General features: G+C 42.4%; 1 protein-coding gene across 26 annotated transcripts in view; it reads left to right on the forward strand.

The window, feature by feature from the left end:
- TCF7L2 (transcription factor 7 like 2) overlaps positions 1 to 24,554 on the forward strand; it is a 179,553-nt gene extending 154,999 nt beyond the window's left edge. For 5 of the 26 annotated variants that reach the window (XM_030485934.2, XM_030485935.2, XM_030485942.2 and 2 more), the window contains 8 exons: positions 2,004 to 2,090; positions 8,021 to 8,146; positions 8,979 to 9,138; positions 9,865 to 9,972; positions 14,670 to 14,718; positions 15,266 to 15,316; positions 16,510 to 16,582; positions 22,161 to 24,554. In XM_030485934.2, coding sequence (XP_030341794.1) covers positions 2,004 to 2,090; positions 8,021 to 8,146; positions 8,979 to 9,138; positions 9,865 to 9,972; positions 14,670 to 14,718; positions 15,266 to 15,316; positions 16,510 to 16,582; positions 22,161 to 22,590 — 1,084 coding nt within the window. In that variant the 3' untranslated portion in view covers positions 22,591 to 24,554. Of the gene's footprint in view, positions 1 to 2,003; positions 2,091 to 8,005; positions 8,147 to 8,978; positions 9,139 to 9,864; positions 9,973 to 14,669; positions 14,719 to 15,265; positions 15,317 to 16,509; positions 16,583 to 17,153; positions 17,227 to 18,096; positions 18,125 to 22,160 lie in introns of all 26 variants that reach the window. The other 21 variants (XM_030485931.2, XM_030485933.2, XM_030485941.2 and 18 more) reach the window with 14 other exon arrangements.
- The last annotated feature ends 2,664 nt before the right edge of the window (positions 24,555 to 27,218 follow it).

Raw genomic sequence — 27,218 nt, forward strand, 5'->3', positions numbered from 1 at the left:
AAGCGCTGCCTAGGCCTTTTTCTAGTATATTTGATTTAGATACTTATAAAATGCATTTCTATTGGTGGATACAGCGGTTTTCTGCATTATAAATCAAGACTATTACGTTATGTTTCTCACATAACAGGCCTCATCAGTTTTGGGGAGATCATATTTCTTCAGAAATGAATTGCCCCAAGCTAGAAATAGTTTGTTCCTGCTTGAGGTTGTTTGGCCAGCTGTGCTAAAATTCCTGTTTCTCCTCCATAAGGAAGTGGAGTTCACACCCTGTAGGAGAGCAGGGCAGAGCGGGGGCTCCCCACACACCCTCAGGTCTCAGGCAAGGAGAAGGATTGGCATCAAAGGCTTTGGGGGCCTTTCTTCAAGCACAGATGTGTGGACACAGGAGAGCTGGAGCTTGGACCTTGGCCACGGCAGCCCACTTCTGGCCACTTTGCAGGCTATCCTTCCTCGCAGGGTAGCCTTGCAACTGGTTTGGGTAGAGGCTGTCCCACTCTGAGGGTGAAGCATGTCCATCAGATCTCTGCAGAAGGCTGTTTCTCCAGAAGAGCACAGCATGAGCAAAATTAAAACCCAGAGCATTGCTCCCTGAAATCTTAAAATCCTCCTCTTCTGTGATGGTTTACTGTTTACATAGGACACCCTGAACGCTGGTAGAATGCATGCCAGCTCCTTTACGACTTCTTTCTTGCTTGCAGGACCTAGCTGCAGTACAACCATCTCATACTTCTCCGTTGCAACTACTTAGCTCAAGTTTGCACAGTAACAGGCTCAGCATTTAAAACAAACATACCTGGCTAGTGCCAAAAGTCAGTGATATTAAAGACACGAGAGTGCACGGAAGAAATTCCTTGTCGTTGACCTGTGTCTCATTGCTCATCTCTGTTTCTGAGCCTCACATGTTTATGTGTGAAGTCACGGGTTTGTCCTCCTTGAACCTCATGTCAGGGCTGCCAGACCACACGAATGTTGCTCACGTGTGGCCAGTTTCACCAAGCAAGTGCTAATGGCCACCTCTGTCACAGGAAGACTCTGTCATCACCAATGGTTTATAACAAGTCACCACCCATGGTGCACTTATCTACCCACAGCTCTTACAGCTTCTCCAAGTAGTTTTTGTTGAGAGGTGATACCATCACATTTGCTTTTGCTGAAGGAATATAGCATGGCCAACTTTGCAGAAGTAATCCAAGGTTTTTATTTTGCCACTTGTGCTTCACCATCAACTTCCCAACCCATCTATCCTCAACCGGCCTGCATGTCTCCTGCATAGTAGCCCCCCAGAAAGCACCCTGCCCAGTCAGATGATATGTTTGAAGGACAGATGAAAAGAACTAGCCAGCACAGACAAACCTCAATCAGAAAAAGTTGTGTGTCTTTCATGAGGATGCTGTTTTGCATGTTGCTGTATTTTTTAATTATTGTAATGAGGTGTGATTGTCTATTGGTTACCCACAATACTTCTTGGGGACTCTCCCCCGGTAACTCTTGTCAACACTTGTTAATCTGACAAAAGGCTACAAATTAAGCTCTGTTAATTTAATGTTTTCTCACCGAGATCTAAATACCGAAAGAGGCCCAAAGCGCAACTGAAGTCCTTTGATTCACTGTACTTTATTTTGGTATAAATTTACATTCATTATTGTTTTCCTTTGGATGTGTAGCCCTCAATTAGTGTGATGGCTCCATTAAAGCAAGCGAGACTTCGCCTTTAATTATTACAACAAAACACCTAGTTTCAGCTTGGGGAGAGGGTCTCTATTGACATAAGCAGAGGTTATAAAATTTAATTAGCCATTCCTATCAGATTTATGGCATTCAAATTGTTCTGTGTTTCTTTCCTTTGATCCTTGCTGTACAATCCCCAAGATTTTTGTTCTGATCAAATGAGAATAAAGCTTACTGTGCAGAGAGAAGTTTTTTGTTGTGTGGTTTTTTTTTTAATTTAAAAAAAACCCACCCTTTTTTCTTTCTCTCATTCTCTTCCCCTTCTTTTTTGCCAGGCAAGGTCAGCCAGTGTACCCAATCACGACAGGGGGTTTCCGCCACCCTTACCCAACAGCTCTGACTGTCAATGCTTCCATGTCAAGGTGAGTTCAAATACTAAGGTCCTGAATCGAGAGCAAATGTAACTCCTCCTGCCGCCCTCTCTAGAGGAGGGCATTTCATCTGGGAAGCATATTTCTGAAAGCACTTCAGTTAAACAGTCATCTTTAGTTCTTTGGTGGGGTGGAAGAGGAGAAGATGAGGGGTACCTTCCTGTTTGAGGATAACAGAGTCCTAGTGATATCATTGGGCTTTAAGAATTTGATTTTTGGGGGAGAGGTGGAGGGGTAGAAGCTGTCTTTAAAAGCCAAACCTGATGAAAAAGCAGGGAGAATGGGATGTTGACAAAGCAGGAGGAGAAGTTGTGATACCTTTTGCTTTCTCAGTGGCTATCACCCTGAGCCACGCTCTGTGTGCGAGAGAGGAGTCTCTGGAGGCAGGAGGGCTGCTCTTCAAGCAGAGTTGGGAGGAAGGTTATTGCGCTATGTTTTCCCCTACCAAAGCTCCAAACACTGACAGTCAACATAAAAGGGCCTGCCTGACCCTCTAAAGCTTTAGAAGTATATATTTCTCTCCCCTCCCTACCTCCAATTAATTTCATCTAATTTTCCAGGGGCTGCTAGTTTTATTTACAAACTGGTTGGCAGCACTATGTTTAAGTAATCACTAATTGCTCCTAATGATAGTTTTATTTTCTGTTCATCTGATTTTCAGTCTGGTTAATTAAATCGGTGGAATTTTAGACTTTCCTGATGGGCTGAAACAGCTAATCCATTTTGATGATGGCACATAATTAAATTAGCATGCATTACATAGCAAGGTTCCACGTCTCTTCCCTGCTCTGTCCCTTCCTCTCCATCTCTGCAGTTTAATATGTGATGGTTAGTGTATAGAAGATTTAAGGAGGAGAAGATTGGGGGGGACGGTTGGGGAGAAACACACCTCATTGAGAAATGGAAACCTGTAACTAGAGTTCGTGAGTGAATGGGGAGGGAAATAGTGTGTTGTGTGCTTTAGATAAGTAGAGTAAAAGCAAAAGATTAAAATGTTACCATGTTGCTCCAGCAAATAGAAAGACAACTGGAAAATCAACTTAAAAAAAAATATTAATAGACCCAGCATGGGGAAGAAAAAATCCTGGGTTGGGGAGAGAGCTGCAAATTTAAACAATAGTTCCCTCCCTCCATTTGATCTTTTTTAATATCTATAAAAGACTAGCCGGCATGGTATGAGGCAAAGTAGAGCTTGATTTAGTTTAATTATTATTAGAGAGGCTAGTCATTTGAGGGAGGGGGGAGATGTGGGAGGGGGGAGGCTATATTCCCTAGATAGGCTTTATGAAAGGTATCTAGTTAAAAAGAGTACACAGCAAATTAAATACATTATTGTGGTAATGGGACGACAGAAGTAGAGGTCTATTATACTTATGGCAGTTATAGGAAATGTAGGCTCCTTGCCCTGTTCTAGCACATCCTTTGATATTCATTCCATTCAGCAGCAGGGCCAGGACTTCTCAGAATTAAGTGATGGGTCATTATACTTTAAACACCATGGAGAAGCCTAGATTGGCAATTAAACAGCACTTGCTGACACTCGCTTGTGCCACCCTGTGACCCCCTTTAGATTGAGTTGTTGGAGCTCGGGGCCCTCAGCCTGCTAAATTGGTAGCAGGCACTTCTCCTGACGAGGGCTGGCTCTGAAATCTGCCGGCTTCAAAGGGAGCAAGATCATGTATAAACCATAATGTGGGTGCACCGTGGCTCAAAAAATAAGGCAGGAATAGATGAAATGTTACAAGTGCAAGGGGAAAATGAGAGAATAATGACAAATCTAATGCAACTCAAAGCAGAATTGTTGCACAGAAAAATGCATCCCACTGCTTGTGCATAAAATCAAGGCAGGCAGATGACATCCAGTTAACAGAAACATGTCAACAGTGAAGTAAAGTGAGAGTGAGTAAGAGAGAAGCCCCTGAGACAGCCAGGAACAAAAAATTAGTTGTCCTTAACAAGTTAAGACTCATCATTATATTCTGGCTTGGAGCCATAAAAGGAGACAGTGGTGTATAATGAGCTGCTTAGAATTTTTAGGGTGTTTATTGCAATTCATGGAATACTAGTCTAGAGAAAAAAATACGTGGGGATGTCTTAGGCAAAGGTGAGGGGTGTACATATACACACACAGCCTTTGTTTTTGTCTCTGACATAAGCCCGTACGTGCACACATGCTCAGGCGCACACGCAGAGCGATGAATAGATTTAAGATGGTTATCCTTTGTTTCGGCCCAGAAACTTCTCTCCTGGTTTCCCATACATGGGAACACCCTCTGGGCAGACCATGCTCTGATACGTGGCTCGATGCATGTTTTCTCATGCCTGCCATATCAGCTGGAGTGCCTGAGCTCAGCCGTGGGACAGCCCTTGCCCCCAGTAGCCAGTGTAGTTGGGAGATGGGGCTGGCGTGCCCAGGGATGCCCATGCTTGCCTGCAGACATGCCATTCACGGCTGGCCTCTGGGCAGCAGCCCTGCAAGGCTCTGGGGTTGCTGTGTTGGCTCTGCCCAGACATTGAAGCCAGGGAATCCACATTTTTCCAGAGCATTCCTTTAAAAGTAGTTCCTGTCTTTGCCTGCGTTATGGTATAGACCTTTGGAGCGTATAATGCTTCCCAACCCTGAATGTTCCCTAAGCTTAGTAATTACAGTTCATTAGTTAGAGTGTGCTTATGAATAGTTTATAGAAGGTTAATGGGTGACTAATAGTGATTTTCATAAATGGTTTAGACTATTAAGGTAGTGTCTTCAGGTTGTTTTAACCATTTACAACTCTTTTCTCTGCTTGTAGCATCACCACTCACTTTGTATGCATGCGACATGCTTAAAACATCTCTTGATCCTTCATTACCCCTCTATAATATGCCCTTAATGTAAATTGAGACAGGGTTAACTGACTGATGGGCAAACAGTGGACCCACTATGAAAAAACAACTGCTGTGAGAGGAAATCAGGAAATAATTTAGCAGAATAACACCAGACAAACACTGCACAGCAGTTAAGTGGTGGCAGTGGAAAATACCTTCTGTAATTGAAATTTCAGGGGAAATTCACTTTTGCTGAATGTAATTACTGAAGTTGGAGTGTAGCCAGGAACTTAAAAATTAACACTCTTCCCCCGCTTGTATTGCTATGTGAGTGGGTGTCTCATGGAAATAAGTAGGCATTCAGAGTTTAGGCTGAGCCCTCACCCAGCCCACTGAAGTCCATGAGATTGTGAGAGCAATTTTGGGTTCTGGAGCATGCTTTTAAAGCTGCAAACGTACGAAGGGGTGTGTAAGTCCGATAGGCAGCCTTGGAGGGAGAGAGATTTAGTGTGAAGTAATGAATGGTCATTGGTAATGGACACACAACTTCCCTGGGAGAACTGCCACCCCGAAAATAACCACTGAGCTGCAGTTGCCTGTTGATGACGGCTGCCGTGTCTCTGAAATTTAGAGCTTGGAGGGTAAAATTCCAGCCCAGCTGAAGTCAGTGGAGGCTTCTCCATCCTCCAGGCTTTGACACAACATAGGCTTCTCCTCCACTGCCCTTCCTCCCCATCTGGTCATTCTCTGATGCCCAAGTATTTACTCTCTTTCTCCTAGATGGTAATTGGGAAAAAGGGTTTTTTCTCATAATTAGGGAAGTTCAGAAACTTAGCAGGCACCATCTTTTGTCCCCATTAACTCCAGCTGTAATCAGTCTTTTGTGAGCCCTTCTGCAGTGTGAGCCCTGCTGCAGTGATGAGTCGAATCTTATTCAGGTCCACTCTCATACCCTTCTGTCCTTGTGCTGCCACCACACTCAGCTCTTCTTCCTTGAAGTATATGCCCGCTGCCCTTCCCACTGTGTCCTCATGCCAAGCAAGCGTAGCTCTTCCTGCCTGCTCTCTGAAAGTAAGTTGTCATCTCCATCTTCATCCTTCATTGTCTTCTTGTCACTGGTTCTTGTTCGAGTTTGAACCCTACATAGCCCCAGCAGTGCAGTCCTCTCTTGAACCCCACTTGCTGTGTGAAGAAACTTTAAGTATCTCCAATCCAAATCCATACACACAAAAACAAAGACAAGGAAAACAGAAAAAAACCAGTACAAAGGCCCAGTTTATGTCTTGCTGGTGGTGGGGCAGTTCTGTGGCAGAAGTGAGACCAGGACATCCCTCCTTGTAGTCTCGCCAGTCTTCTGTTCTGACCTAACCATGAACCGAAGCATTTCCACAAATATGCATTTCTCTCTCAGCTACTTTTGTCAGAGTGAGGAAGGCATTTTGATCATCCACTTTGAGATTTGTGTCTGTGAGTCTCTAACAGATGTAGGAATGGCCACTTTGCCCGTTCTCTTCTCTTGCCATCATACCCTTCTCCTTCTCTCCATGCCTTTGTTTGTGGGGAGCTGTGGATCTCCACAGTTTGAACAATTTCACATTCTCCCTGTCAGTCCCTGCTCTTCCCACCACTGCCTTCAAAGACAAAATACTTCTGTCTAATGATCCTGAGTACTACCAGCTGATAGGCAAAGGTCCTCAGAGCTTGTAGTGGACAGTACCTGTTCGTGAAAGTCCTTCTGTGTCATCTTGCGAACGTAGGGAATGTCTGGGCAGTTGGGGGGGCTAAACTCAGTAATGGAATTTATAAGATGGAGGAGGGAAAATAAATGCCATTATATTTGTGATACTTGTACACAGTCTAATTATCCATGGTATATCATTCGATTTTAAATCCCGTTTGATAGAAAAAAATCATTGTATATTGATGATAGAAGAAATAATTCTTTATCTCATTGTGTGTTCCATATTATGGGGGTATTTTATTAGGACCAAGATGGCTCAAAATCTGAGATGAGGGTAGGGATTTGTAATGATAAAAAACCTTGTTGTTTTCCAGATTTTTTGGAATTTTGGGGGAGGGAATTTTGGGGGAGGGAATTTTGGGGAGGTTATTTCTGAGCCAGAATTTTAGGCTAGATCCCATTCCCTGGAAACCTGTTGACTTCAATGGGGATTTTTTAAGGAGAAGGCAGTCAGTCATAGTGTGCTTTCTTTATTCACTGCAAAACCTTTCTGAGACTGTTAAGAAATAATGATAAGAAGTCAATGCTGCTTTTGAAAAGTTTGTTCATTTAAGTTAAAAAGTAAAAAGCCTGAATGATTGTGCCATGTTTTTGTTATGGCCCCAACCGAGCAATTAGATTCATGTAGAAGGATTGCACATCCCTCTGAACTCAATTGCAGGTCTGGGGCCTGTTCATGTATATGACCATAAACCATAAAGCTGACAACATTTTTTTCTCTTTAGAAAGGCTAGACTGTTATTTTGCATGAATTTAAGCCTTCCTAGGTTACCTTAATGGGTCAAAATTGGCTTAATTCCACAATCTTCCCACCTTCTGTTAAAGCAATGCAGCTCAGAGATATATTAGACACAAATAAATATTTTCTTTGGCTCCATCAACAAAACATAGCTAATGAGGCATCTATAAGGGTTGTCAAAAATGCGTCTAGATTGTGTTGGCATTAATGTTTTATTTTGCTGTCAATATGCAATAAAAGATGTCATCCTAAATTCACCACATGATTCAGAACTATAAAACTGGATTCCATGGTTGCCACAGATAATTTCTTAGCAAAGAAACGGACTGGTGGATTTTGTTGCAGGTAGCTGCAATTCCACTTTCATCCAAGTTCATCCAGTTGAATTTGCCTTTTGTTAAAGATGTTAAAAAGCATGATGTCTCATGTCAGTAATGATAATGAAGGGGAAGATTGGCTCTAATGACGTTAGAAGAGTCATTATGTTTAATTTATTGCTAATTAATGCTGCCAGCTCTCATATGCTTTGTCTAGCTGTCATGTGCTTGTTATATGCCTTTTTTTTAATGTGTGTACACATCCCTCCCCATTCATTCATTTTTATTCTGACGATTTACACAGCTTTCTCTCCTCTAGGTTTCCTCCACACATGGTCCCGCCACACCATAGTTTACATACAACTGGAATCCCTCATCCGGCCATAGTCACACCAACAGTCAAACAGGAATCTTCCCAGAGCGACGTCGGCTCACTCCACAGCTCGTAAGTTGTTGCTTCTCATGGCTTCTTTTTAGAACACCCAAAACATCACTTGTGCATGTGTGACTTTTAAAAAGGCTTGGATTTGTGGGAATGTTTTTGCTGTAAAGTTTTCTTTTAAATTGCTTTTTCTTTTCTGTTCTGATTGATTTGAATATGGTTTAACTGCCAGAATGTGTCAAAATAATGGTCAACAGCCTTTTGGTGGCATAGACCAGTAGTTACTGATTTCACCCATTCAAACAAGGAAATGGACTTTTCTTGATCAAGATTCAAGCTTCTTGACTGGTTTCCCTGTTACTCAGTGCCTGGTTTGAAGCTGTGAGATACCAGATACACAACAGGAGACAATAAATTAGAGCATAAATGGCTTGTTCAAAGCTGCAGAGAACACTGGTATCAAGATTAGGTTTGGACTGAGGAGAGTCCTGGTCTACCTCTGCCTCTGGTGCTTCTGGTGCTTGTTTCATGGGAGAAGCAGAAGCATAGCATTTGGGTTCCCATGGATGATGGGGTGTAACTATTTCCTCAGCCATCATGCTCACTCACCAGCCCTCCCCATGAACCCATTTTCCTGGGTGCCCATGTCCTTCCAAGGTTCTTGTAGGGGCTGAAAGGGTTCTTGGTGATACTGCATAAACATGAGATAGGCTTTCTTATAATGCTTTTAAAACTGTTTTCATCCAGCAGCCAGGGTGAAGGCTCCAGAGATCTTTCTGGATCTCGTCCTCGAGATTTCTGTGGATTAATGCTAGAGAGATTGAGGGGATTAATTCAATAAATTCACAACGGTTCTCACTGTGAGGTTTCTGTCTGTTGTGTCTTTACTCTTCAGAAAACATCAGGACTCCAAAAAAGAAGAAGAGAAAAAGAAGCCACACATAAAGAAACCTCTTAATGCATTTATGTTGTATATGAAGGAAATGAGAGCAAAAGTTGTAGCAGAATGCACATTGAAAGAGAGCGCAGCCATCAACCAAATCCTTGGTCGAAGGGTAGGTAACAAGGAAGAAGCACAAGCAGGGATCGAAACTTGGTAGGATTCACACCTTCTGAATCCCTGTGTTCTCCTGCTGTTTTGATAATGGATAGGGAAGTTACTAAACTAAGGGCTTTGGTTTGTTTTTTGCAGGCACTTTTTGCTAGTGGGGATCATTCACGGGCAAGAGGGGGAGTTAATTAATAGCAGTGTTATTTCAGTGTTATTTCCATGACGTGTAGATGGAAAAATCTCAGGTTTTTATTTTGTCCGAAAACAGGCAGAATAATAAATAGAGAAGGAAAAAGCCTTTGGGTACAGTAACCAGTGTCAGCACCTATGAGAGCTAGAAGAGGAAAGGGGGGTGCCAGTGGGGAAGGGATGGGGAAACCTCCTTTAAATCTGTAGGTGAGATCTGGCCCAGGACATGTGGTTCAGCTTCTGGAGCCTCTCCCCTGCTCTTTGTTTTTTGTTTGGTTTTCTTAATTCATGTCTGTCATCAGGAGACAAGGGGGCTGAGTGAGTAAATGATTAGTTGTGACTTAGTTATCCAGAATTATAATCTAGCATTAGAAATAAAGATGAATATCAGCATGCCAGATCATTTGGTTTTATGTCTTTTTTATGGAAATCAACTCTAACTGTATTTATATAAAAATAATGTACTCTGCTGTTAACACTTTTAAAAAACCCCAAACACTTGTGCTTTTTATTTTGTCTTCTTCTCTTTTCCTCACCTCAGTGGCACGCGTTATCCAGAGAAGAACAAGCGAAATACTATGAACTAGCAAGAAAGGAACGACAGCTTCATATGCAGCTGTACCCGGGCTGGTCCGCACGGGATAACTATGTAGGTTCCTATGTAGGTGGAAATTTTTTTAGTAGTAGAGCTTGTAGAAATGTGTATGTGACCTGCTGAACTACGACCACACATTGCACACAAGCACTACTTGGAAAGCGTGCCTCAGGATCCCAATCTGGTAACAACAGTGGACGCTTCCCTCTGCGATACTAAAACTATTGGGGATAATTCCCAGCCCTCCACTTGGAAAAGGCTTCCTGGCTGGGACTAGCAAAAGGTTAGAATTGGGGCATGACAGTAGAGCTCTGTGAAGAAACTCTTGCCTTCACTTTTGCCAGCACCTGGAAATGCTGTTTGGATTGCTGCTCTTTTTAAATTTCCTTTTTTTAAGCAAAATCAAAAATTCCCCTAGTATGGCTCCTCTCCTTTCCCCCAAAAAGATGAATAATTAGTGTCTTGTGCTTATCTGTGTGAGAGTATAGTGGAAAGTGGAAGAATGACTTATCCTAGCTTCAGAGAAGGACTGGCAAAACCAAAAGCGTGACTCGTTTGAAAGTCTTACTCTCAAGTGGGGTTAAATGAATTATTCCACGCTCTACTGTTGTGTATTTTGGTTTTGTTTTGCTTTTCATGGCCATGTTATCTTCCTCCCCCACCTCCATTTTTTAAGAAATGTTTTGGAGTTTGTGATCAGTTCATGGAGTGGTTTTAAGATAGATTCCCCACCCTCCTCCTTTCAGAAAGCCTGTTTTGTAGTTAAAAGTGGTAGAATTTTCTGCATCTTAGAAACATAAGGCCAGTGTTATAACCACGTAGTAGTAGTATATAACCCCTCTTCCATGAAGGGTAAGTTGTGCAGTTGGTAGTAAGTGTTTGCAAGCCTAAACCCATAAATTCTTGACAGATTTGGGACCTCTGAACCCTCTTTAACAGGATTATAGCAGCATCTTTACAATTTTTTTAAAGAAATAAATAAAAATTACCTAAAACTTTCAAAATCTTTAATTCTGGAATAAACCCTGCTCCCTACCTTCCAGGCAGACTTCCTTGAAGGTTTGGGGACCAACAGCTCTAAGATTGATGTCAGTTATGTATAGTGTTACACATTTTTTGTTGAAATCTGCCTGTTCCATCATCGTCATCATCACTGCCTATTTTACTGTAAATATCCCATTTTGTCGTAAATCACATAAATGTTGTATATGGCAACATTTACCTTGATGTGAATCTGGGCTTTTACATATGTGAATAGGAAGAAGCCGGTTCAGAGTGTGCAGCAAAGCCTGGAGCAGCAGCTCTCTATGCTGTTTCACCATTTCAGAGGTGGAGAATACACTTGCTCACTTATTTAGCCAATATGTACTTATAGACATATTTTCAAATCCTTCTGTTCTTTCTTGATTATCGTCTTTTCTTTCCATTGGGCTCTGCCTCCCTCCTTTGTTCACCTTTGCAGGTTTAGCTCCTTAGAGAAGGCCTTGTTAAGCCCAGTGAGGCACTGCTCCTGCTTAAACAGATTTTCCCTTTCTTTTTGACATAGTCTGTCCTGAGACTCAGACCACAGGCTTGAGGTAGTTCCTTGACACTGAGCAGTATCGTCGTCTTGGGTGTTCAAAAGGGAGTATAGGCTCACCTGAAGTTTCAGGAATGCTCATTCTGCACAGTGACTCTGCCACTGACAGATGGGCATGTATAAAGCCTTCAGTGTTTAGGACCTTTTACTTTCGTCCTCACCATGTGAGCGCTGAGAAACCCTTTCTTCTCAGGCTAAAAAGGACAGGATGAGAAAGCCAGTGCTTTCCCAGCGGCTTGATGCTGTACCCCCAAGTGACCTTCAGGGGGAACCTTCCTGCCTGAGCAGAGCATGCTACCTTTGCATCACACGGTTGCATCATCCACAGGATTTATTTATGTTTCTTCTCCTGGTCCATTCAGAGCTCTCAGAGTTCCCCTCAGCATTTTGTAGGGTCTTGAGCCCTTCACACACCTAGCAGGGGAGTGCGTGGGGACTTCTTGAAGTGGTTAAATTGTTAGGCACATCACATCAGGCTCGAAGATGAGGCCGGCAGTAGCCCAGGTCTTCAGAAATAGGAGCAGTGCATTCCAGAAACACAGCTTTCAGGCTGTTCCTCAATAAGAGGAGAGGATTCAGGGAATCCCTCATCACTTGGCTGGTGTCACAAGGCACATTTGCTGTTCCTGAGGTCTAATATAAGCTGTTAAGTAGTGCCAAGTGCTTGACTCAGAAGTATGTAAGGGTCTAGTCACCTTGCCTGCCGCTTGTCTAGAAAATCAGTACCAAGGAATTCTGCAGTCCTGTTAAAACCCATGTTGGTTTGGCTCTTTAGAGGGAGCTGCCAAACAGCAACTATTTACATCCACATTTGCAGCCTAAGAATTTGCGTTGTACAATGACAGAAAATGTCGCAAACCATCTGCTTAGGTCTGAGAAGAATAACCTGAACTGTCTTCTGCAGAGCACTTGAAAAACTGCTGCCATAGTTCTTTTCTTAAGTCCATGTATTAATTTAGCTATGTAATCAAATATCTCCTTGTAGCACAGAAATTGAACAAGTAAGCCAGGTGACTGGGTGATTCTTCTCTGTCTTTCCTTTGAAAAGGGTGTAAAAGAAGTTAGTGGGACCTCTGTCAGTTCTTTCTTAGGAACAGTTTCCAAAAGTTGTGTTGAAAAGGAACTAGAAATTTCTGGTCCCTGGCTGACATTCCTGTGTATCAGCCATTTTTAACAGATTGCTCCCTAAAGGGGTTATAGGACTTTAGTACCTGGCTTGAAGAGTTTGTAAAGGGCAGGTGACTCCTGACCTCTTTTCTGGCTGGCCCTCGTGTGAAGAAGTTCTAAGGTCTCAAACTGAAATAGTCCTTTAATTCCCAAATGTACTGCAAAGAGTAAGCAAAGATTTGCCACAGATGCAGTCTGTTAATTATACAAGTTGCTTCCTCAAGATTAAATAAAAATCAGGTTTATGATCCTGAGGCAATTGTCTGGTTTTGGTTATGTTGTTGTAAAGCTGGGAAAAAAATCACTGACTTTCAGAGTTACTGTCAATCTAAATCAATATAGGTGGAGCAGAGTCTGAGCCTCTTGTGTCTTTGTGATATGTGGACTTCAAGATAGCATGGTTTCTGCTTTATTCTGGGGGAGTTTTAGGAGGAATTCTTGTCTGTCTTGTCTACCTGTCATGTTAGACTGATGGCTGCTGCAGCAATTGACTCAGGGCAACAACTTTCCATATCAGCAGAATTACCTCAGAGGTGTTGAAGATGATTTCTCAGCAGCATCCAGGCTACAGGATTATGCTTTTTCCATCACCAGAAGGCTGTTGTGAACAAGATTATGCTTGATGCAGCCTGGACAGCAGGGTGGCAGTTTACAACCTGAGCAAGCAAGGGGGAACAAGTACAGAAGCCCCATGTCAGAAAGCTGGCTTTTGGGGAGGAAAAATACAACAACAAATCAAAATCCAGCATTCACATTGGATGTGCCAAGCTGAAGCCCATCTTAACCATTTAGCTGGAAGCCAGACCAACCTACTGAGAAAAATGTGCTCCATGTGGGAGAACTTCTTGGCTTCCCCACAGATAGGTTCAACCCTTCAAAAGCACCATGAGATTCCTTCTTCCAAGACATGTTTTTTTCTCTCTTGACCACCAGGGACTGCTGGTCTGGTGTCCTTTCACCAGCTTCTCTTTCTACTGCATCTTCAAAAGCCAGGATCTCTTGCGCTGCTCAGAGTTGACATTGCTGGCCCAGAAGTTGTTGCTTTTAGCATCTGTGGAACTGTGAAAATGAAATTACTCTGTTCCCTCCTCTGGCCTTTGTGTACTGCTCTGCTAACCCTGTAGCTCAGAGTTTTCTTAGAAAATAGCTTTTCTCTTTTGAGCTATGCTTGATACTTCAAAAGTCTTCTCTTGGAAAACAGTGGTTGGGTTTCCACAGAAGTCGGGATCCCGGTTGTCCTCTCCCACACTGCTAGAGGGAAGTGGAGAAAGGGCCTTTCTGCCTCCAGTCAGAGACCCTAACAAACTGCATCATTTTATGGGACAGTATTTGGGAAAGGGATACCGTTTAGCAAAATATTACTAGTTATTTTCTTTGTTACAGAGTAAAATGTGGGAAGGGTCTTAGTTATATCTGGATTTTTTTCTTGTCCTGGCTTTGCTTCCTAGGTTGTCAGTGCACTTAAAAACCTGCAGGTTAGGATTTTTTCATTATTGTGGCTTCCTCCTCTGCTTTAACAGTTGGGTTTGGGTGCTGAGGAGCTTCAGTGGCTCATGCACTCTCCCCGCCTTCATTCTCCCTCTTCTCCCCTCCCTGCCCTGTCGAAATGTGACCATGAGTGATTTTTGAAACTTCAGGTGCAGGACTGTACAAGTGTCAAATGTTTTTTGTCTTCGTGATGATCTTATCTCAAAAGAAACATCTTGCAAGTTGTTCTGCCCCCTCCCCAGCTGCTTAGGGCTTTGGTGGGTGTTAGCGTTGGGGGAGCTGCAGCGAGGATGTCTGAAAAGTCACAGGGCAGGCAGGCAGAGCCATCTCCAGGGTGCAGCATCCCTTTAGAGCCTCCTAAACCTCCCTGCACTGAGAGCGAGCCAGCGCTGCACTTCAGTATCCTCCTCGGGGAGCTTCCCACACCAGCTGCAGCCCCATTGCTCGGTGCCGTCTTGCAAGGACACATGTTTTTGGGGATATTTTAATCCTTCTCATTTGTGTATGTTTCCTGCAGGGAAAGAAGAAGAAGAGGAAAAGGGATAAGCAGCCAGGAGAGACCAATGGTAAGTAAAAATAAGTCTAAATCTCTTGCTTAGTGGAAGTGTGGTAATCCTGGTGTGATGCTCCTAGGCACGGGGGAGGTGGGTACAAGTCTCCTGGCCTCACGGGGAGCTGGTCCCTATGCTAGACAGCCTTTTTTTTTAATGCATTCTTAATTATTTACACGTTATTGCCCTTCTAAAACTAGTAGCCAAAGCCACTGCATGTAAGAGCCTCTTGTGACGTTAGCTGAATTCGTACCTAGTAATTGCAAAGCCTGTAACTGCAGAGCCATAGTTGTAATGCCTATGCCACCGTTCATAAAGTTGTCCGCTTCTTTTGCACATGTGTGTGCGTGTACGTATGTATGTGTTTGGTATTAATTTGGGCTGTACCTGTATGTCCTGATGCATGCCTTACAGTGGTAAATCGCACCCATTTTAAATTAAGGAGGTTTGCCATTCTCTATAGGAAATTAGAAATACTGCATAGGCAATCTCATAGTCAATTTTGAAGAAGCCCTGACTTAGTTTTTTTGAAGCCTTTGTATAATTTGTTCTTTTTTTTCAGAACACAGCGAATGTTTCCTAAATCCTTGCCTTTCACTTCCTCCGATTACAGGTGCTAACGTCATTTTGAGTCATTTAAAATAGTTTATAAACTGCTTTTTAATTTTTTTTTTCCTGCCATTATAGATCTTAACATTAAACACTTATGACATTAAGAGAAAATACCATCCACACGTTTCGATAGTATTTTATTATCTATATATCTTGGTATCTATTATATGTTTGATAGTATTTTTTAATTTTGTTTTTTTTTCTGGTTTTGTAACAATTGCTATTAAAACAGTAATACAGTAAAAGTAACGCAAGAGTTGTACTAACTGTGCAAATTGAATATGCAGTATTTCTTTAAAGAGACTGATAAAGAATGGAAGCAAGTCAGTAATGAACCTCCTTAATCTAATGGCATTTTTCATGGCTCCCACTAAGTCTTCTCACATAAGCATGCGTATGCATTTTTTTATTATTATTTTAGTTTTGGATTTTTTTTCCTTTATTTTATTTTCCTTTCTGCTCATGCCTTTTCATTGCAATTCACCAGCTGTACTAACTCAGCACCTTGCCATGCTTTACGTTTTATTTTCTGGCTGATACTAACCCGCTCATTCCGCAATCTGCTTATTCTTATCCATTCTTTTCAACACAAATTAATAAAAAGAAATAAATTGAATGTTATTCCAAAAGCTGCATTATCCCAGGAGATATAATTTCCTTTTTTTTATTTTTCCTTTTTGTTTCTTTTTTTTTTTTCCTCTTATTTTGTATCTGAGTTGAAGAAAAAAGCATGTTCAGGATCTAACTTCCATACTCAGCTTCTTTTCTTCCTTTTTTCCCCCCTCTCAAAAAAAAAAAAAAAAAAGAGAATAAAAAAACCCAACCCAAATAAATCTTGCCTGAAACATCCTGCTAGACCAGCCACAACGACTTTCCTCTACCTGCTCTTTTAAAAGGGAAGGAAACAGTCCTTTGTAAAGGGATACTGCAGCTTTAATTGCAACAGCTAATCTCAAGAGTTGAATAAAAATGTGATTATCACTTTTTTTTTAACTTTTAAATCAAAAGTCAATATTTTGCAATTAATAACGAGGACATTGATTTTTATTCCCTTTTTTATTTTTATTTTTCCTTATTTTTATCTTTCTCTTTTTTCTCCCCTTTTCTCTCCTCCTCTCTCTCTCTCCCCCCCTCTCCCCTTTTCTTTTTTTTCCTCTCTTTCCCTCTCTGCTCGCTTTTCTTGAACTCATTCAGACCTGAGCGCTCCTAAGAAATGCCGAGCGCGCTTTGGCCTTGATCAACAGAATAACTGGTGCGGCCCCTGCAGGTGTGTATAGTTTTCCCAGACTCGCTATGGCTGATTTGCAGCTGGTTTATTTGGTACTTTCCCCTTTTTTTTCCTGCCTTGTTGCTTTGTAGCTCTGTGTTGTGATCTGGAAGACACAAGGGAGTGGGACACTGCCATGAGTTATCGTCTCTCTGAAAGGGTTTTGCTTTTTTTTTTTTGTCGTCGTTGGTTGTTTTATTTGCCTTCCTCTTTGCTGCTGCTAGCCAAAAACCCACTGTAAAACAGCATCAGCCTTAAGCCCATCTGATCTGTGGCTCAACCACGCTCCTGCCCTCCAAGCCTCCACCTGAGGACAGTCGCTCCCAAAGCCCTTGATCATACGGCATTGAGTGCGGTGCCGGCACCGGACTGTGTCGGAGATCTTTGTTTTTGTTTTCTTTTGGCTCATTGTGAAAGTCCTGTTTTCTTTCCTGCCCTTGGTACGAGGGGAGATTACCAAATAAAACTGAGGTGATTGCAAGCTAAACGTAGCTGTAGCTAAGATGACGCAGACCAAATGAGCTCTATCCACCATTGTGTTGTATTTTTTGTGTTTACCTTATGCTAACAGATGCAAATACTCCAAAGAAGTGTCGGGCATTGTTCGGGCTTGACCGACAGAGTTTATGGTGCAAACCATGCAGGTATAATACTACCCATTAGGCCTTTGGGGAAATAAAAGCAATCTGTCCTCTTAGTGCATTTGTGTGATTTTATTTTTTTAATCTTTTTTCCCCACTCCCCACCTTTCTCTCTCCCACAGCATCAATTGCTAATAATCTTTGATCTTTGGAATTCCTTGCTAATTTAATGCCATTTTCTCTCTTTTCTTTACCAATAACATCTCCCTGGTGGTAGAACTGGGAACAAGAAAACTTGAAGTCCTTAAAGCTGGCAGGTTTTTTGGCTTTTTTAATTTTTATTTTTTTTTGCAGATTGTCAGCAAAATGAATGTTTAGCTGGACATCTATGTTTTGTCTTTCATTTGGGTCTATGTCCGCTGCCTTCAAAGGCTTTTTAAAAAGGTTCTGGGATCTGCATCACTAGTATTTTTCTCATGATTAGAGATGTAAAAGCCAGTGTTTACAGCTTATATTATACTCATTTTTTTGGTTTTGTTAGCTGCAAAATTTAATACCTACCTGTAGGCTTCTATGCCTCGGTAGGTTTTATGTAGATATCAGTTTTTTAAATGATCCAATGTCTTTTTTTTTCTCTGATTCCAAAAATCCATTTTTTCCTAAAGTTTATCCCAACAAGTGAGCTGTAAACGTCTGAGCTCTAGACAAAACTAATTACGACTTTAGTAGGACAGTTTCCAGCATTAAAAGGAGATGAAAGACATCAGAGAGCCCAAATTCCGACAGCCCATGTTCTACTGGAGTTTAATTCCATGTATAATTCAGTACGTACTTCTTTCTTGGTGGAGGGATACCGAGTAGTTCTTTTCTCATTCCTTTTTCCTTATATGATCGCATTTGGTTAAATTTGTTGTTTCTTTGTTCTGATACAAGCAGTCTTTGAATTTGGAATATTATGATGGTAGGTATTTCAACCCAAACCACAATCTGTATGTAGTGATTCCTCTCCCACATTTCCCCTCTTACTCATGCCAGTCCCATGTGCTCCATCTCATTTAGAATGTAGATCAGATGTCCATCGTATTTTGTGTATGCACGCAGTCTTGTTTGTGCTTAGTGTCGAGGAGAGCACGGATCAAGGGTGGTGTTTGTATGTCAAAATACCAGATAAGGCACCAGACATGTCTTCAACAGATTGTATATTGTCCCATTAGAGGCATGCTAGTGCTGGGTGTTGGGGTCGTAGGCATCAGTACCAGGACGTATGTTAAACAAGCTTTGAAAGCAGCAGTTTGTTAAAGCTTAAAGGAAGAAGGAAGGGTTCAGTCCAGAAGAGCTGGGTAGCCACTTCCCTGTGTCAGGAGACTTGAGTCTCATGCTAGTCAAAGTCTGGCATTCTGTGTTTAGTTGGGCTTTATTCTGTGGTTAGTTCACTACACACTATCAGCAGATATTTGTGTAGTCTAGAGATAGAGCATTTGAAGCATGTCAGGCTCTGTATGCCAAGTACAGAACCGGGGTCACATCATGTTTGTGTTTCAGTATCTTTCCCTGGCTGCTTAAGTAAACAGCATACTTTTAAAACTACATTTTATCGGCGAGGGGACTTTTCCTCAGTCTGTACAGTGCTTAGGTTACATGTGAAGCATAAACCCTCTCTTAACTTACACCAGATTTGGTCAGAAATCTTCGCAGCACATCAGAGATTACTTCAGTGTTGCAGCTGATAGCTTTACGCTTACTGATGTAGTCAGCTGCTTTTCTTTTTGTTTTGTTCTTAAATGCATGTAGACATTTTATCACTAGGTGTTAGAGCATTTTTCTCCTAGTTCTGGTCCTAACCATTATAACTACAGTTGCATTTGCTAGCATGGTAGCATTTAGTAGCCCATCTTAGGTAGGTGCTAAAGATGTGCAGTTTGCTACTACAATAGAAACTGAGACATCTTTGCTCCCAGCAACTAGATACACCCTTGTCATCCTCTGTGGCTTTCACTCATGGCAATTGCAGTGTTATGAGTTTCCTGATGCTGTCCTGGGGCTAGTTTCAAAGGCAGGTCTGTTGGTGTTTGCTGGACTGAGGTAGCAGTTGATGCTTTCAGAGCAATGCACAAGTGAATAATCCTCCCTAGAGCTTGAGGGGGATATGCAGGTTTTTTGCCTTCACTTTTAGGAGAGCAAAACTGAGGCACAACTGGTTCCTAGGGTGTTTACTTATTCCCCTTTGCCAGAGCTACATAATGTTTTTCACTTCTGGTAAAATTTGGCTTTCAGGGTCTGGGGTTTTACTTCTGCCTTCTGTCCCACCTAACCCTGGCACGCACATGACCACAGATACACATGGTCAGAATGGCACAGGCTGGAGAAATGCCCCTCCCTTAAGCCAACCTGATTTGAGCAAATGGCTTTTCAGACTAAAAGTGGCCACACTGTTAAAGAGTTTAATATTCCACAGAAGCAGAGGAAGCAATCTGCTTGCTTAATCTTAGTCAAAGGAAAACTACTTCAGGTAGCAGACCAGTGGGTTTAGTTTTAAAAAGGTTGTTTTAACTCTGCAGAGTCAGAAAGTCAGGTAGATGAGGTTTAAGCCTGCTTTGCCATGAGAACTCTTCAGGCCACAAAACTTTAAATAGTATTTAAAATATATATATATTTTTTGAATTTTTGGCAAACTAGATTAAAACTGCCTCCAGTGAAATAATTAACTGCCTTGTGAGTAGAGAGCAGTCTAGTTGAATGGCTTCTGGACCACCATCAATGAGGCAGGCAGAGAGTGGGTCTCTGCTTGCAAATTATTTTAATGTGGGTTTGGGGGGGGGAACCCTGCAGTCTCCGGATTGTGAGAACTCACCTTTCCACACAGGTATTACTAGTGAGCTTTGTGAAGCATCACTGTTCTGCTTTGCCACTGGAGCTGTGCAGACATGAACCGTGGTTCTGGTAGCTTTGCACAGCTGAAGCTAGGAAGTGGGGAGAAATAGCAGCAGAACTGTCCTTAGCCAAAAGCCAGAGGCTTCCCACGTCGTTTGTTGATGGTAGAAGAATTAACAGGTTCTGTTTTGAGCCCACCAAATTAATTTTTTTCCGTCTTTTAACGTTGCTCTACTAAAGCATGGTTTACAGCCTTCACTTGCTGTCTTCTATCTTCCTTTCTTTCATCTTAACATTTAAGTTGCATGGTTGTCTTTTAGATTTTGGCATGTATTGATCTGCAGGCTAACGTGGTTAAAACTCTAATAGCCCTAACCCCTTACCTTGCCATGTGGAACGTGGAGCAGAACCTGAGAGGAGAGCCTGAGTCTCTGGAGGAAGAGATGTCCAGACACTGGTCCCTCACTGAAGCTGGTGGAAAGACGGGGTGCCAGGGCTGCTGTTCCCTTCCTGACTATGGGAGATGATATCTCTTAACTCCAGGATATAGCTGGTTAGATCTCCCTTGCAGTCAAGAAGCATCTGTCCCCATTGCCTAGACAACAGATCTTGGTTTAACCCAAGTCAAATGAAGTTACCATGCATAGGGGAGAACATTGACAACCGGCAGTGGAGCTGGGGCACCTATGTGAGTGGGGAATGTCACCCAGCAACATTCAGCTGTTGTGCCATGCTTGGGCGCTTCTTCTGATGAAGCTGCTGAGCTAGGGCAAGGTATCCACTGGAGGGGGAGAGCAACCTACTCTTTCACATGGGTAGCTTTGTGCAGCTTATCTGAGCATCCAAAGTTTTTGTGGCAGAGCTGCTCTAGACAGACTTTGTGATGTACACTGGGCTGTGTGACAGCAGTTCAGCACTTCCCTTGGGAAGTGTGCTTCTGAATAGGAGGGCTGGAGAGCCATCATTATTAGGGTCAGGGTGGCCACCGAACATCGTTCTGCCAGATGCTGTGGTTGTTTGCCTCATTATTTCTGTCCTGCTGCTAGAATTGTCTTGCATATACTTGGCAAGAGAGATGGTGTGAAACTGTCATCTGTTTTCATTGCTCCTTTACATTACTAAGTGGACAGAGGGAGGAGAAAAGATCTCTGTCGGGTCACTGACTGATTTGAAGATGAGCAGCTCTTGTGAGACTCTCATATTCCCTGGTGTGAAATAAGCTCCATGTTGCTCCTCACCTTTGTACCTGTTGTTGTGATCTTCACCTACTGAAATTGGGTCCCACTCTGGAGTTACATGGATGGCCTCTCAGAGGAAAATCCCCCAAACTGCAGATGAGCAGCTTCCCAAATCTACCACTCTCCCTTAAAACAAAAAGTAAAACTGAGTCGATTTAAAGCCACAACCTGCAGGCCATACAACCAGTTATTCTTGTTATTTTGGATCACACTCTGTTTATCCTGTCCTTTTCCTGTTTTATTTTTTTCCTTCTGTTTGCTTTGTTTGTTCGTTTTGTTTTTATTTCCCCTCTCTCTTGTTCTCCCTATTATATATCCCTCCTGTCTGACTCTGACACTTCTGGATTTGGTGTGGTTCTTAACAGAGAACAGTGAGCGGTAGTTTGCAGCCGTCCTTGCCTCCCAAGGGCAGTGCATCGTAGGAGACGGCAGGTGACCCAGGTGTAGAGATAGCCCCGTTGAGTTGGACAGCGTTATGGGACACCTTGAGATACCATCAACTATCCAGAGCTTTCATTTTATAAGGATTAAATTACTATCTCTTTTTTTCCCTGGAGGAAAGTCCAGTTTGTAGATTAGCACAGTGGGCTCCAAAACCATCTTACCTGCTTTTCTGATGATTAAAATAACTAAGGAAATGAGGCGGCCTGAAGAGGAGGGGGAAGAAGAGACAATTGGTGAACCCTTTCCAAATCTGTTAGCAGAGGGGAGGTTCCCGAGCGGGCTCGGTGCTGAGGACACCCCGCCAGACCCCCAGGACGGCGCATGGGGCCGGGGTGCCACCTGCGCAGAGCCCAGAGTAGCTAATGGACGGCTCTTTGCTGTAGATAACTGTCTCCATCGGCGTCTCTGCCCTTTATTCACAGAGAACTCTCTCCCTGTTTCTAGGAGAAAAAAAAAGTGCGTTCGCTACATACAAGGTGAAGGCAGCTGCGTCAGCCCACCCTCTTCAGATGGAAGCTTACTAGACTCTCCTCCGTCCTCCCCTGCCATGCTCGCCTCCCCCTCCAGAGACTCGAAACCACAGACTGAACAAACGCAACCCCTCTCGCTCTCATTGAAGCCCGACCCGCTGGCGCACTTGGTCATGATGCCGCCGCCATCCTCGCTCGTCCTCGCCGAGAGCGCTGCGAGCAAGCCCGGCGCCCTGCCTGCCGCCAGCTGCCCCAACGGGGCCCTGGACCACCCGCCGGCCGCCCTCCCGCCGGCCGCCGCCGCATCCCTAGCACAGCCCTCGACGTCCTCCTTGCATTCCCACAGCTCGCTGGCGGGGACACAGCCCCAGCCGCTCTCCCTCGTAACCAAGTCCTTAGAATAGCTTTAGCCTCGTTAGCCCTTTTGGTTTCCTTTGGGGGGCAGGGGGGATTGAATTCTGTTGGGATTTGGGGTTTTATTTTTTTTTCCTTTATTCTGGGTTTTTTTTTTTTCCTCCTCCTCCTCCTCGTCGTCGTCCACTGTTCGTCGTCGTCTCTCGGTTTCGTTTTTAATTCGTGCCATGTGGCTACATTAGTTGATGTTTTATCGAGTTCATTGGTCAATATTTGACCCATTCTTATTTCAATTTCTCCTTTTTAAATATGTAGATGAGAAAAGCCTCATGATTCTGCCAAAATTTTTATCAACAGCTGTTTAAAGTCTTTGTAGCGTTTAAAAAATATATATATATACATAATTGTTATGTAGTTCCAATAGCTTAGTTTTAAAGACTGATTTTAAAAATGACAAAAAGAGAAAAAAAAAAAAAAAGAAAAGAAGCAATTTTGAAGCAGCCCTTGCCGGAGGCATTGGTTCTTTATTATTTGTATTAAATACGAGCTTGCGAACCAATCATTTTACATCTGGTTTTTAAACCTTTAAGGGCACAACGAATGCGGTGCCGCTACTACTTCTTTTTTTTTTTCGTTGTTCTCCTTCCTCGTGTGAAACAACCTTTATTGTGATGTTACTTGTTCTTGTTTAAATGTACAGAAACAAAGGGTTAAAGAAAAAAAAAAAAAACGTGTTAATATACCTTGTTCCATGGTGTTGTTCTTTTTGGGGGAGGGAACGCTACTCAACACTTAAAAGTATCACAACGCTATTGGACCAGTAGTATTTATTGCTTTAGAAATTGCTTGTTGTATCTGTATGTTGTCCCTTTTTAAGTGGGTTTTTTTTTTCCTCTTTTATTTTTCTTGAAACATTGTATAAAGGTTTTTTGTTCTATTTTGTTTTGCCCTTAGTGTAAGCATCTTATATATAACAACTCATTTGTACAAGGTTTTTAAGTTTATATATAAATGTGTATATATATTTTTTTTCCGGGATTTTTTGGGGGGTTTTTTTGATTTCTTTTTTGTGATTTTTTTTTTTTTTCTCTATGAAACACAGTTGCCACCAAACGGACATTTCGCAGACGCATTTTGTTCAAGGATCAATAGTGTAAAAGAAAATCAATAAAGAATTGCTTTAAAAGCCATCGACACGCAAAAAAAGACTTGAAAATTTAGCAAGGGAATCTTTAGCAACCGCTGTTTGAGAAATAGCAAGGTCCAAGTGTCTCCCGTTCAGAACTGCAGCTGAATCCCCTGCGACATTAGGACTGTAGGCTGTGTGCAAAATTCTTCTGTGCCAAAATTCTCAGTGACTTTAAACTTTTCTCCCGAACAACTTTTTATTATTAATTTCCTTTTTATTTTTATTTTTTTTTTTTAATGCTGTAATTTTTTTGTTCATCATGTTTTGCTGTGATGTTACATAGGTAGATATGTATGTAGTTTTAATGTCACCTATAACAGACGTGTTTGGTAGCAGATTGTCCGGAAAGCATTTAAAATGAAGAGGTATAAACCCTTAAGGGCCAAATTCTGTATATTAGATTATTCATAAAAGGAAAATCAGACTGCCACTTTTATGTACACTTACTACATACAGGTAGGTAGCAAACTTAAAACAAAAAAAAAATCCTAGGCATGTTGATGTTGCAAAAAAAAAAAAAACGCTGTATAAAGCTGAAAAATTGTTCATCTGTTCATTCAGTGCCATTGTAGTTGACATGAAGCGATTGTAAAACTGTCTCAGATTTTTCTCTGGTTTATTAAGATGCTAACTATAACATTTTTTGTGAATACTTTGAATGTTTCCTAACAGTTGTGATGTTACTGTTCCGTTTTATGCTCTTATTCCGATTTTCATTTTTAATGGTTTGGAAGCCATTTTTTGTAATGAATAAATGTTCATGCTGTACAGTATCTGTAGCATGCAGTTCTGGATTAATAAAAGCAACTTAGTATGTGCAGAGAATGACTTGTCAACTCATTTATGCGTTGACTGCACTTTACTCTGGCCAATAAGATTTACAGCCCAAGCAGAAAACCTCCTTGAAAAGCAGTGGTGAAAATCATGGCAAATTGCAGCCAGCTGTAGTTGTGAGAAATCCTGTTTCCTTTGGGTTCCCATGCTACCAGCCTGCTAAATTCATTTTGCACCAGCCCTCTCCCTGCTCAGCAAGCTTTTGCGTGAGTAGCAGTGGTTGAAAATCCATTTTATTGAAAGCAAATGGCACGTGATTTGGCAACAGACAAGTAGCACATGAGCTAAAGTAATGTCGTCCCTCTGTGTGAAGTGATCCTGACTGGGAGGATGGAGACCAGGGCTGATGACACCTTTGATTTTAAAACATTTTTGTTCAACCTGGTGATCCCACAACATAGGGCTGACGCATTATAGAGGTCACACAGGAGAGCTTAGGTAGCCCTGATTAGTCAGAGTCCTCGTGCTGGCCTTCGGGTGTATCTTCTGTATAGATTTGAGTCCACTTATGCATGTAATTATTTATGTATTTTTAATGCAGTGAGCCCTTGCAGCACAGCCTGCTCTTGACACTGAGCATCCAGAATCCACCCAATGCCTGCAGACGCTGCAGGATGAGAATGAACATAAACGCAAGAATATTAAGTGGTTGATTTGATGGGTTATTTAAGTAGGGACTTAAGCTGCATAATTTCCAGGAATCTCTCACAAGTGGATGTCACTTCAGCCTCAGTCATCTTGGAAAATCTTGGCCATAGTAGTTTCTAGAATGGCACTTGAGGGCAATCAAATGTGAAGTTCTTGGAGCAGGCTTGTTCTTGATGGGCCGTCTCTCAGGTGGGTAATGCACTTCTTTTCAGCCAGTCTCGATGGGCTCTGCAGGAAGGGTAAGTGTTCTTCCTCATATGGGAAAACAGGTGACGTGATTCTCTGCAGAGACCTGGGAATGGGGCCATTTTGGGAAGCCCAGCCCCGGTGCTCAGACTGTGCTGTCCCTCGGTGTGGGCTCCGATAAAGCCAAAGCTGGCCGCAAAGCGGTTATCTGTTGCCTGCAGAAGGAATTTGCTTTGTAGAGGTGCTGGGAGGCACTGGGTGAAGCCCTAAATAATGGTTTAACAGAATATGTAGTACTTCAAGTTGCTACCACTTTGTTTAATGACTAGTTTATGAGCTGAAAGCCTCTTTTTGTTTCAAAGGTTAATAAAGAGTAGTATATATATTGTTTCATATTTCCGATTACAAGGATTAAGTCACAATGTAAATTTTTTATTAGGTCTTGATCCAAGGCCTGATGCTGTTTCTGTTGTGGTCTGATGCAACACTCCCCTTGACTTCAGTGGAACATGTGCCCTTGTCACCCATGACAGGCATGCGGGCAGCACGGGTGGTCAGGGGAAAGGATGTTGCTGTGAAGCCTTTGTGGAAGATGCCAAACCTTGCTGCTGTTGGTGTCCAGCAAGTTGAAGGTGATGCTCGAATTACTCTCCTGTTATTCAATGTTTTGAGGGAGCGCATTTTTTTCCTTTCTCCTAAATGTTTTGAGTCTTGCTAGAGCATGGCCATCCATCAGCCAGACGCATGTGCTGCATCTCTGCTGGGGATAACTTTTCTGTTCTAATGCAAAACATAGTGCGCCAGGGAGATCTTTGAATGCCGTGATTCAAAGGAGATGCCATCAAGGTATGATTCATACATTCAACGAAATTGTGTGTTCTTTGCTCACTGCTTTATTAGCCAGCCTTTGGAAAGCGGAGTCTGAAAACACTGTTCCTGTGCGGATTGGTTTTCCTTTTGTGTGTGTTCAAAAGATATGTTGAGCAGAACTCATGAGTGGTGGGTAACTTCTCCCAGGAACTCTGTTGTGGAAAACAACTGTATATTCCTGGGAAAGCAACTGCTTGCGTTTCCTGTAGGTTACACATTTCCTGTGTCCTTTGATGGGCTTATGCCTTCAGATTTTCCTCCAAATTTCCCTTGCTTAGGGGACCTGAGCTGGATCAAGGATCCTGGGAGAAAGTTCCCATTACTTATATATACTCCCCTTGTGCCCAGAAGTCATAGACAAGGACCCTATTGGGCCCGGTACACTGGAAATGCAGTGGAATGACAGGCCTGCCCATGCACTGTTGGTATAAGACAGGGTGAGCAACTGGCTACAGGGGTATGGTCTGATCACTCCCTTCGCTCCCAAATCCATGCAAGTGAGGGGAACCTCCAGAGCAGAGTGATGGCAAACCGGTACGGTCTGTCCTTGTGCCATGGGGCAGCTTGGGGCCCTCTGTACAGTTGGTAATTCACTATAGCCATTGCTTCCATCTGTTTTTATGGGATAAGGCAGGGAAGCAAGTCAATGTATTGCATGTTCAGGAGACATTTATTTTCCATTAGTTTTGTAAATCTCATTTTTCACTTAGTGTATGGAATTTTAAAAAGTTGAAGCAGTTGCTGACTCAATAAAGCAGTGCCACATGGATTTAAGCTTTGCTTAACAGAAAAAAAATGAAGGGAAAGGCAGGAAAAAAAGAGCAGTCATTAGAGTCCTGTTCATGTCACTAGACCATGAAAAGATGTAAAGAGAATTCACAGTAAAATAGCTGCATGGACCATTGCAGCAATCATGAAAGCAAACAATAATCATAAAAATGAATGTGTGTG

Source organism: Strigops habroptila, chromosome 5, assembly GCF_004027225.2.
Source record: "Strigops habroptila isolate Jane chromosome 5, bStrHab1.2.pri, whole genome shotgun sequence".
In the NCBI taxonomy this organism is placed as follows: Eukaryota; Metazoa; Chordata; class Aves; order Psittaciformes; family Psittacidae; genus Strigops; species Strigops habroptila.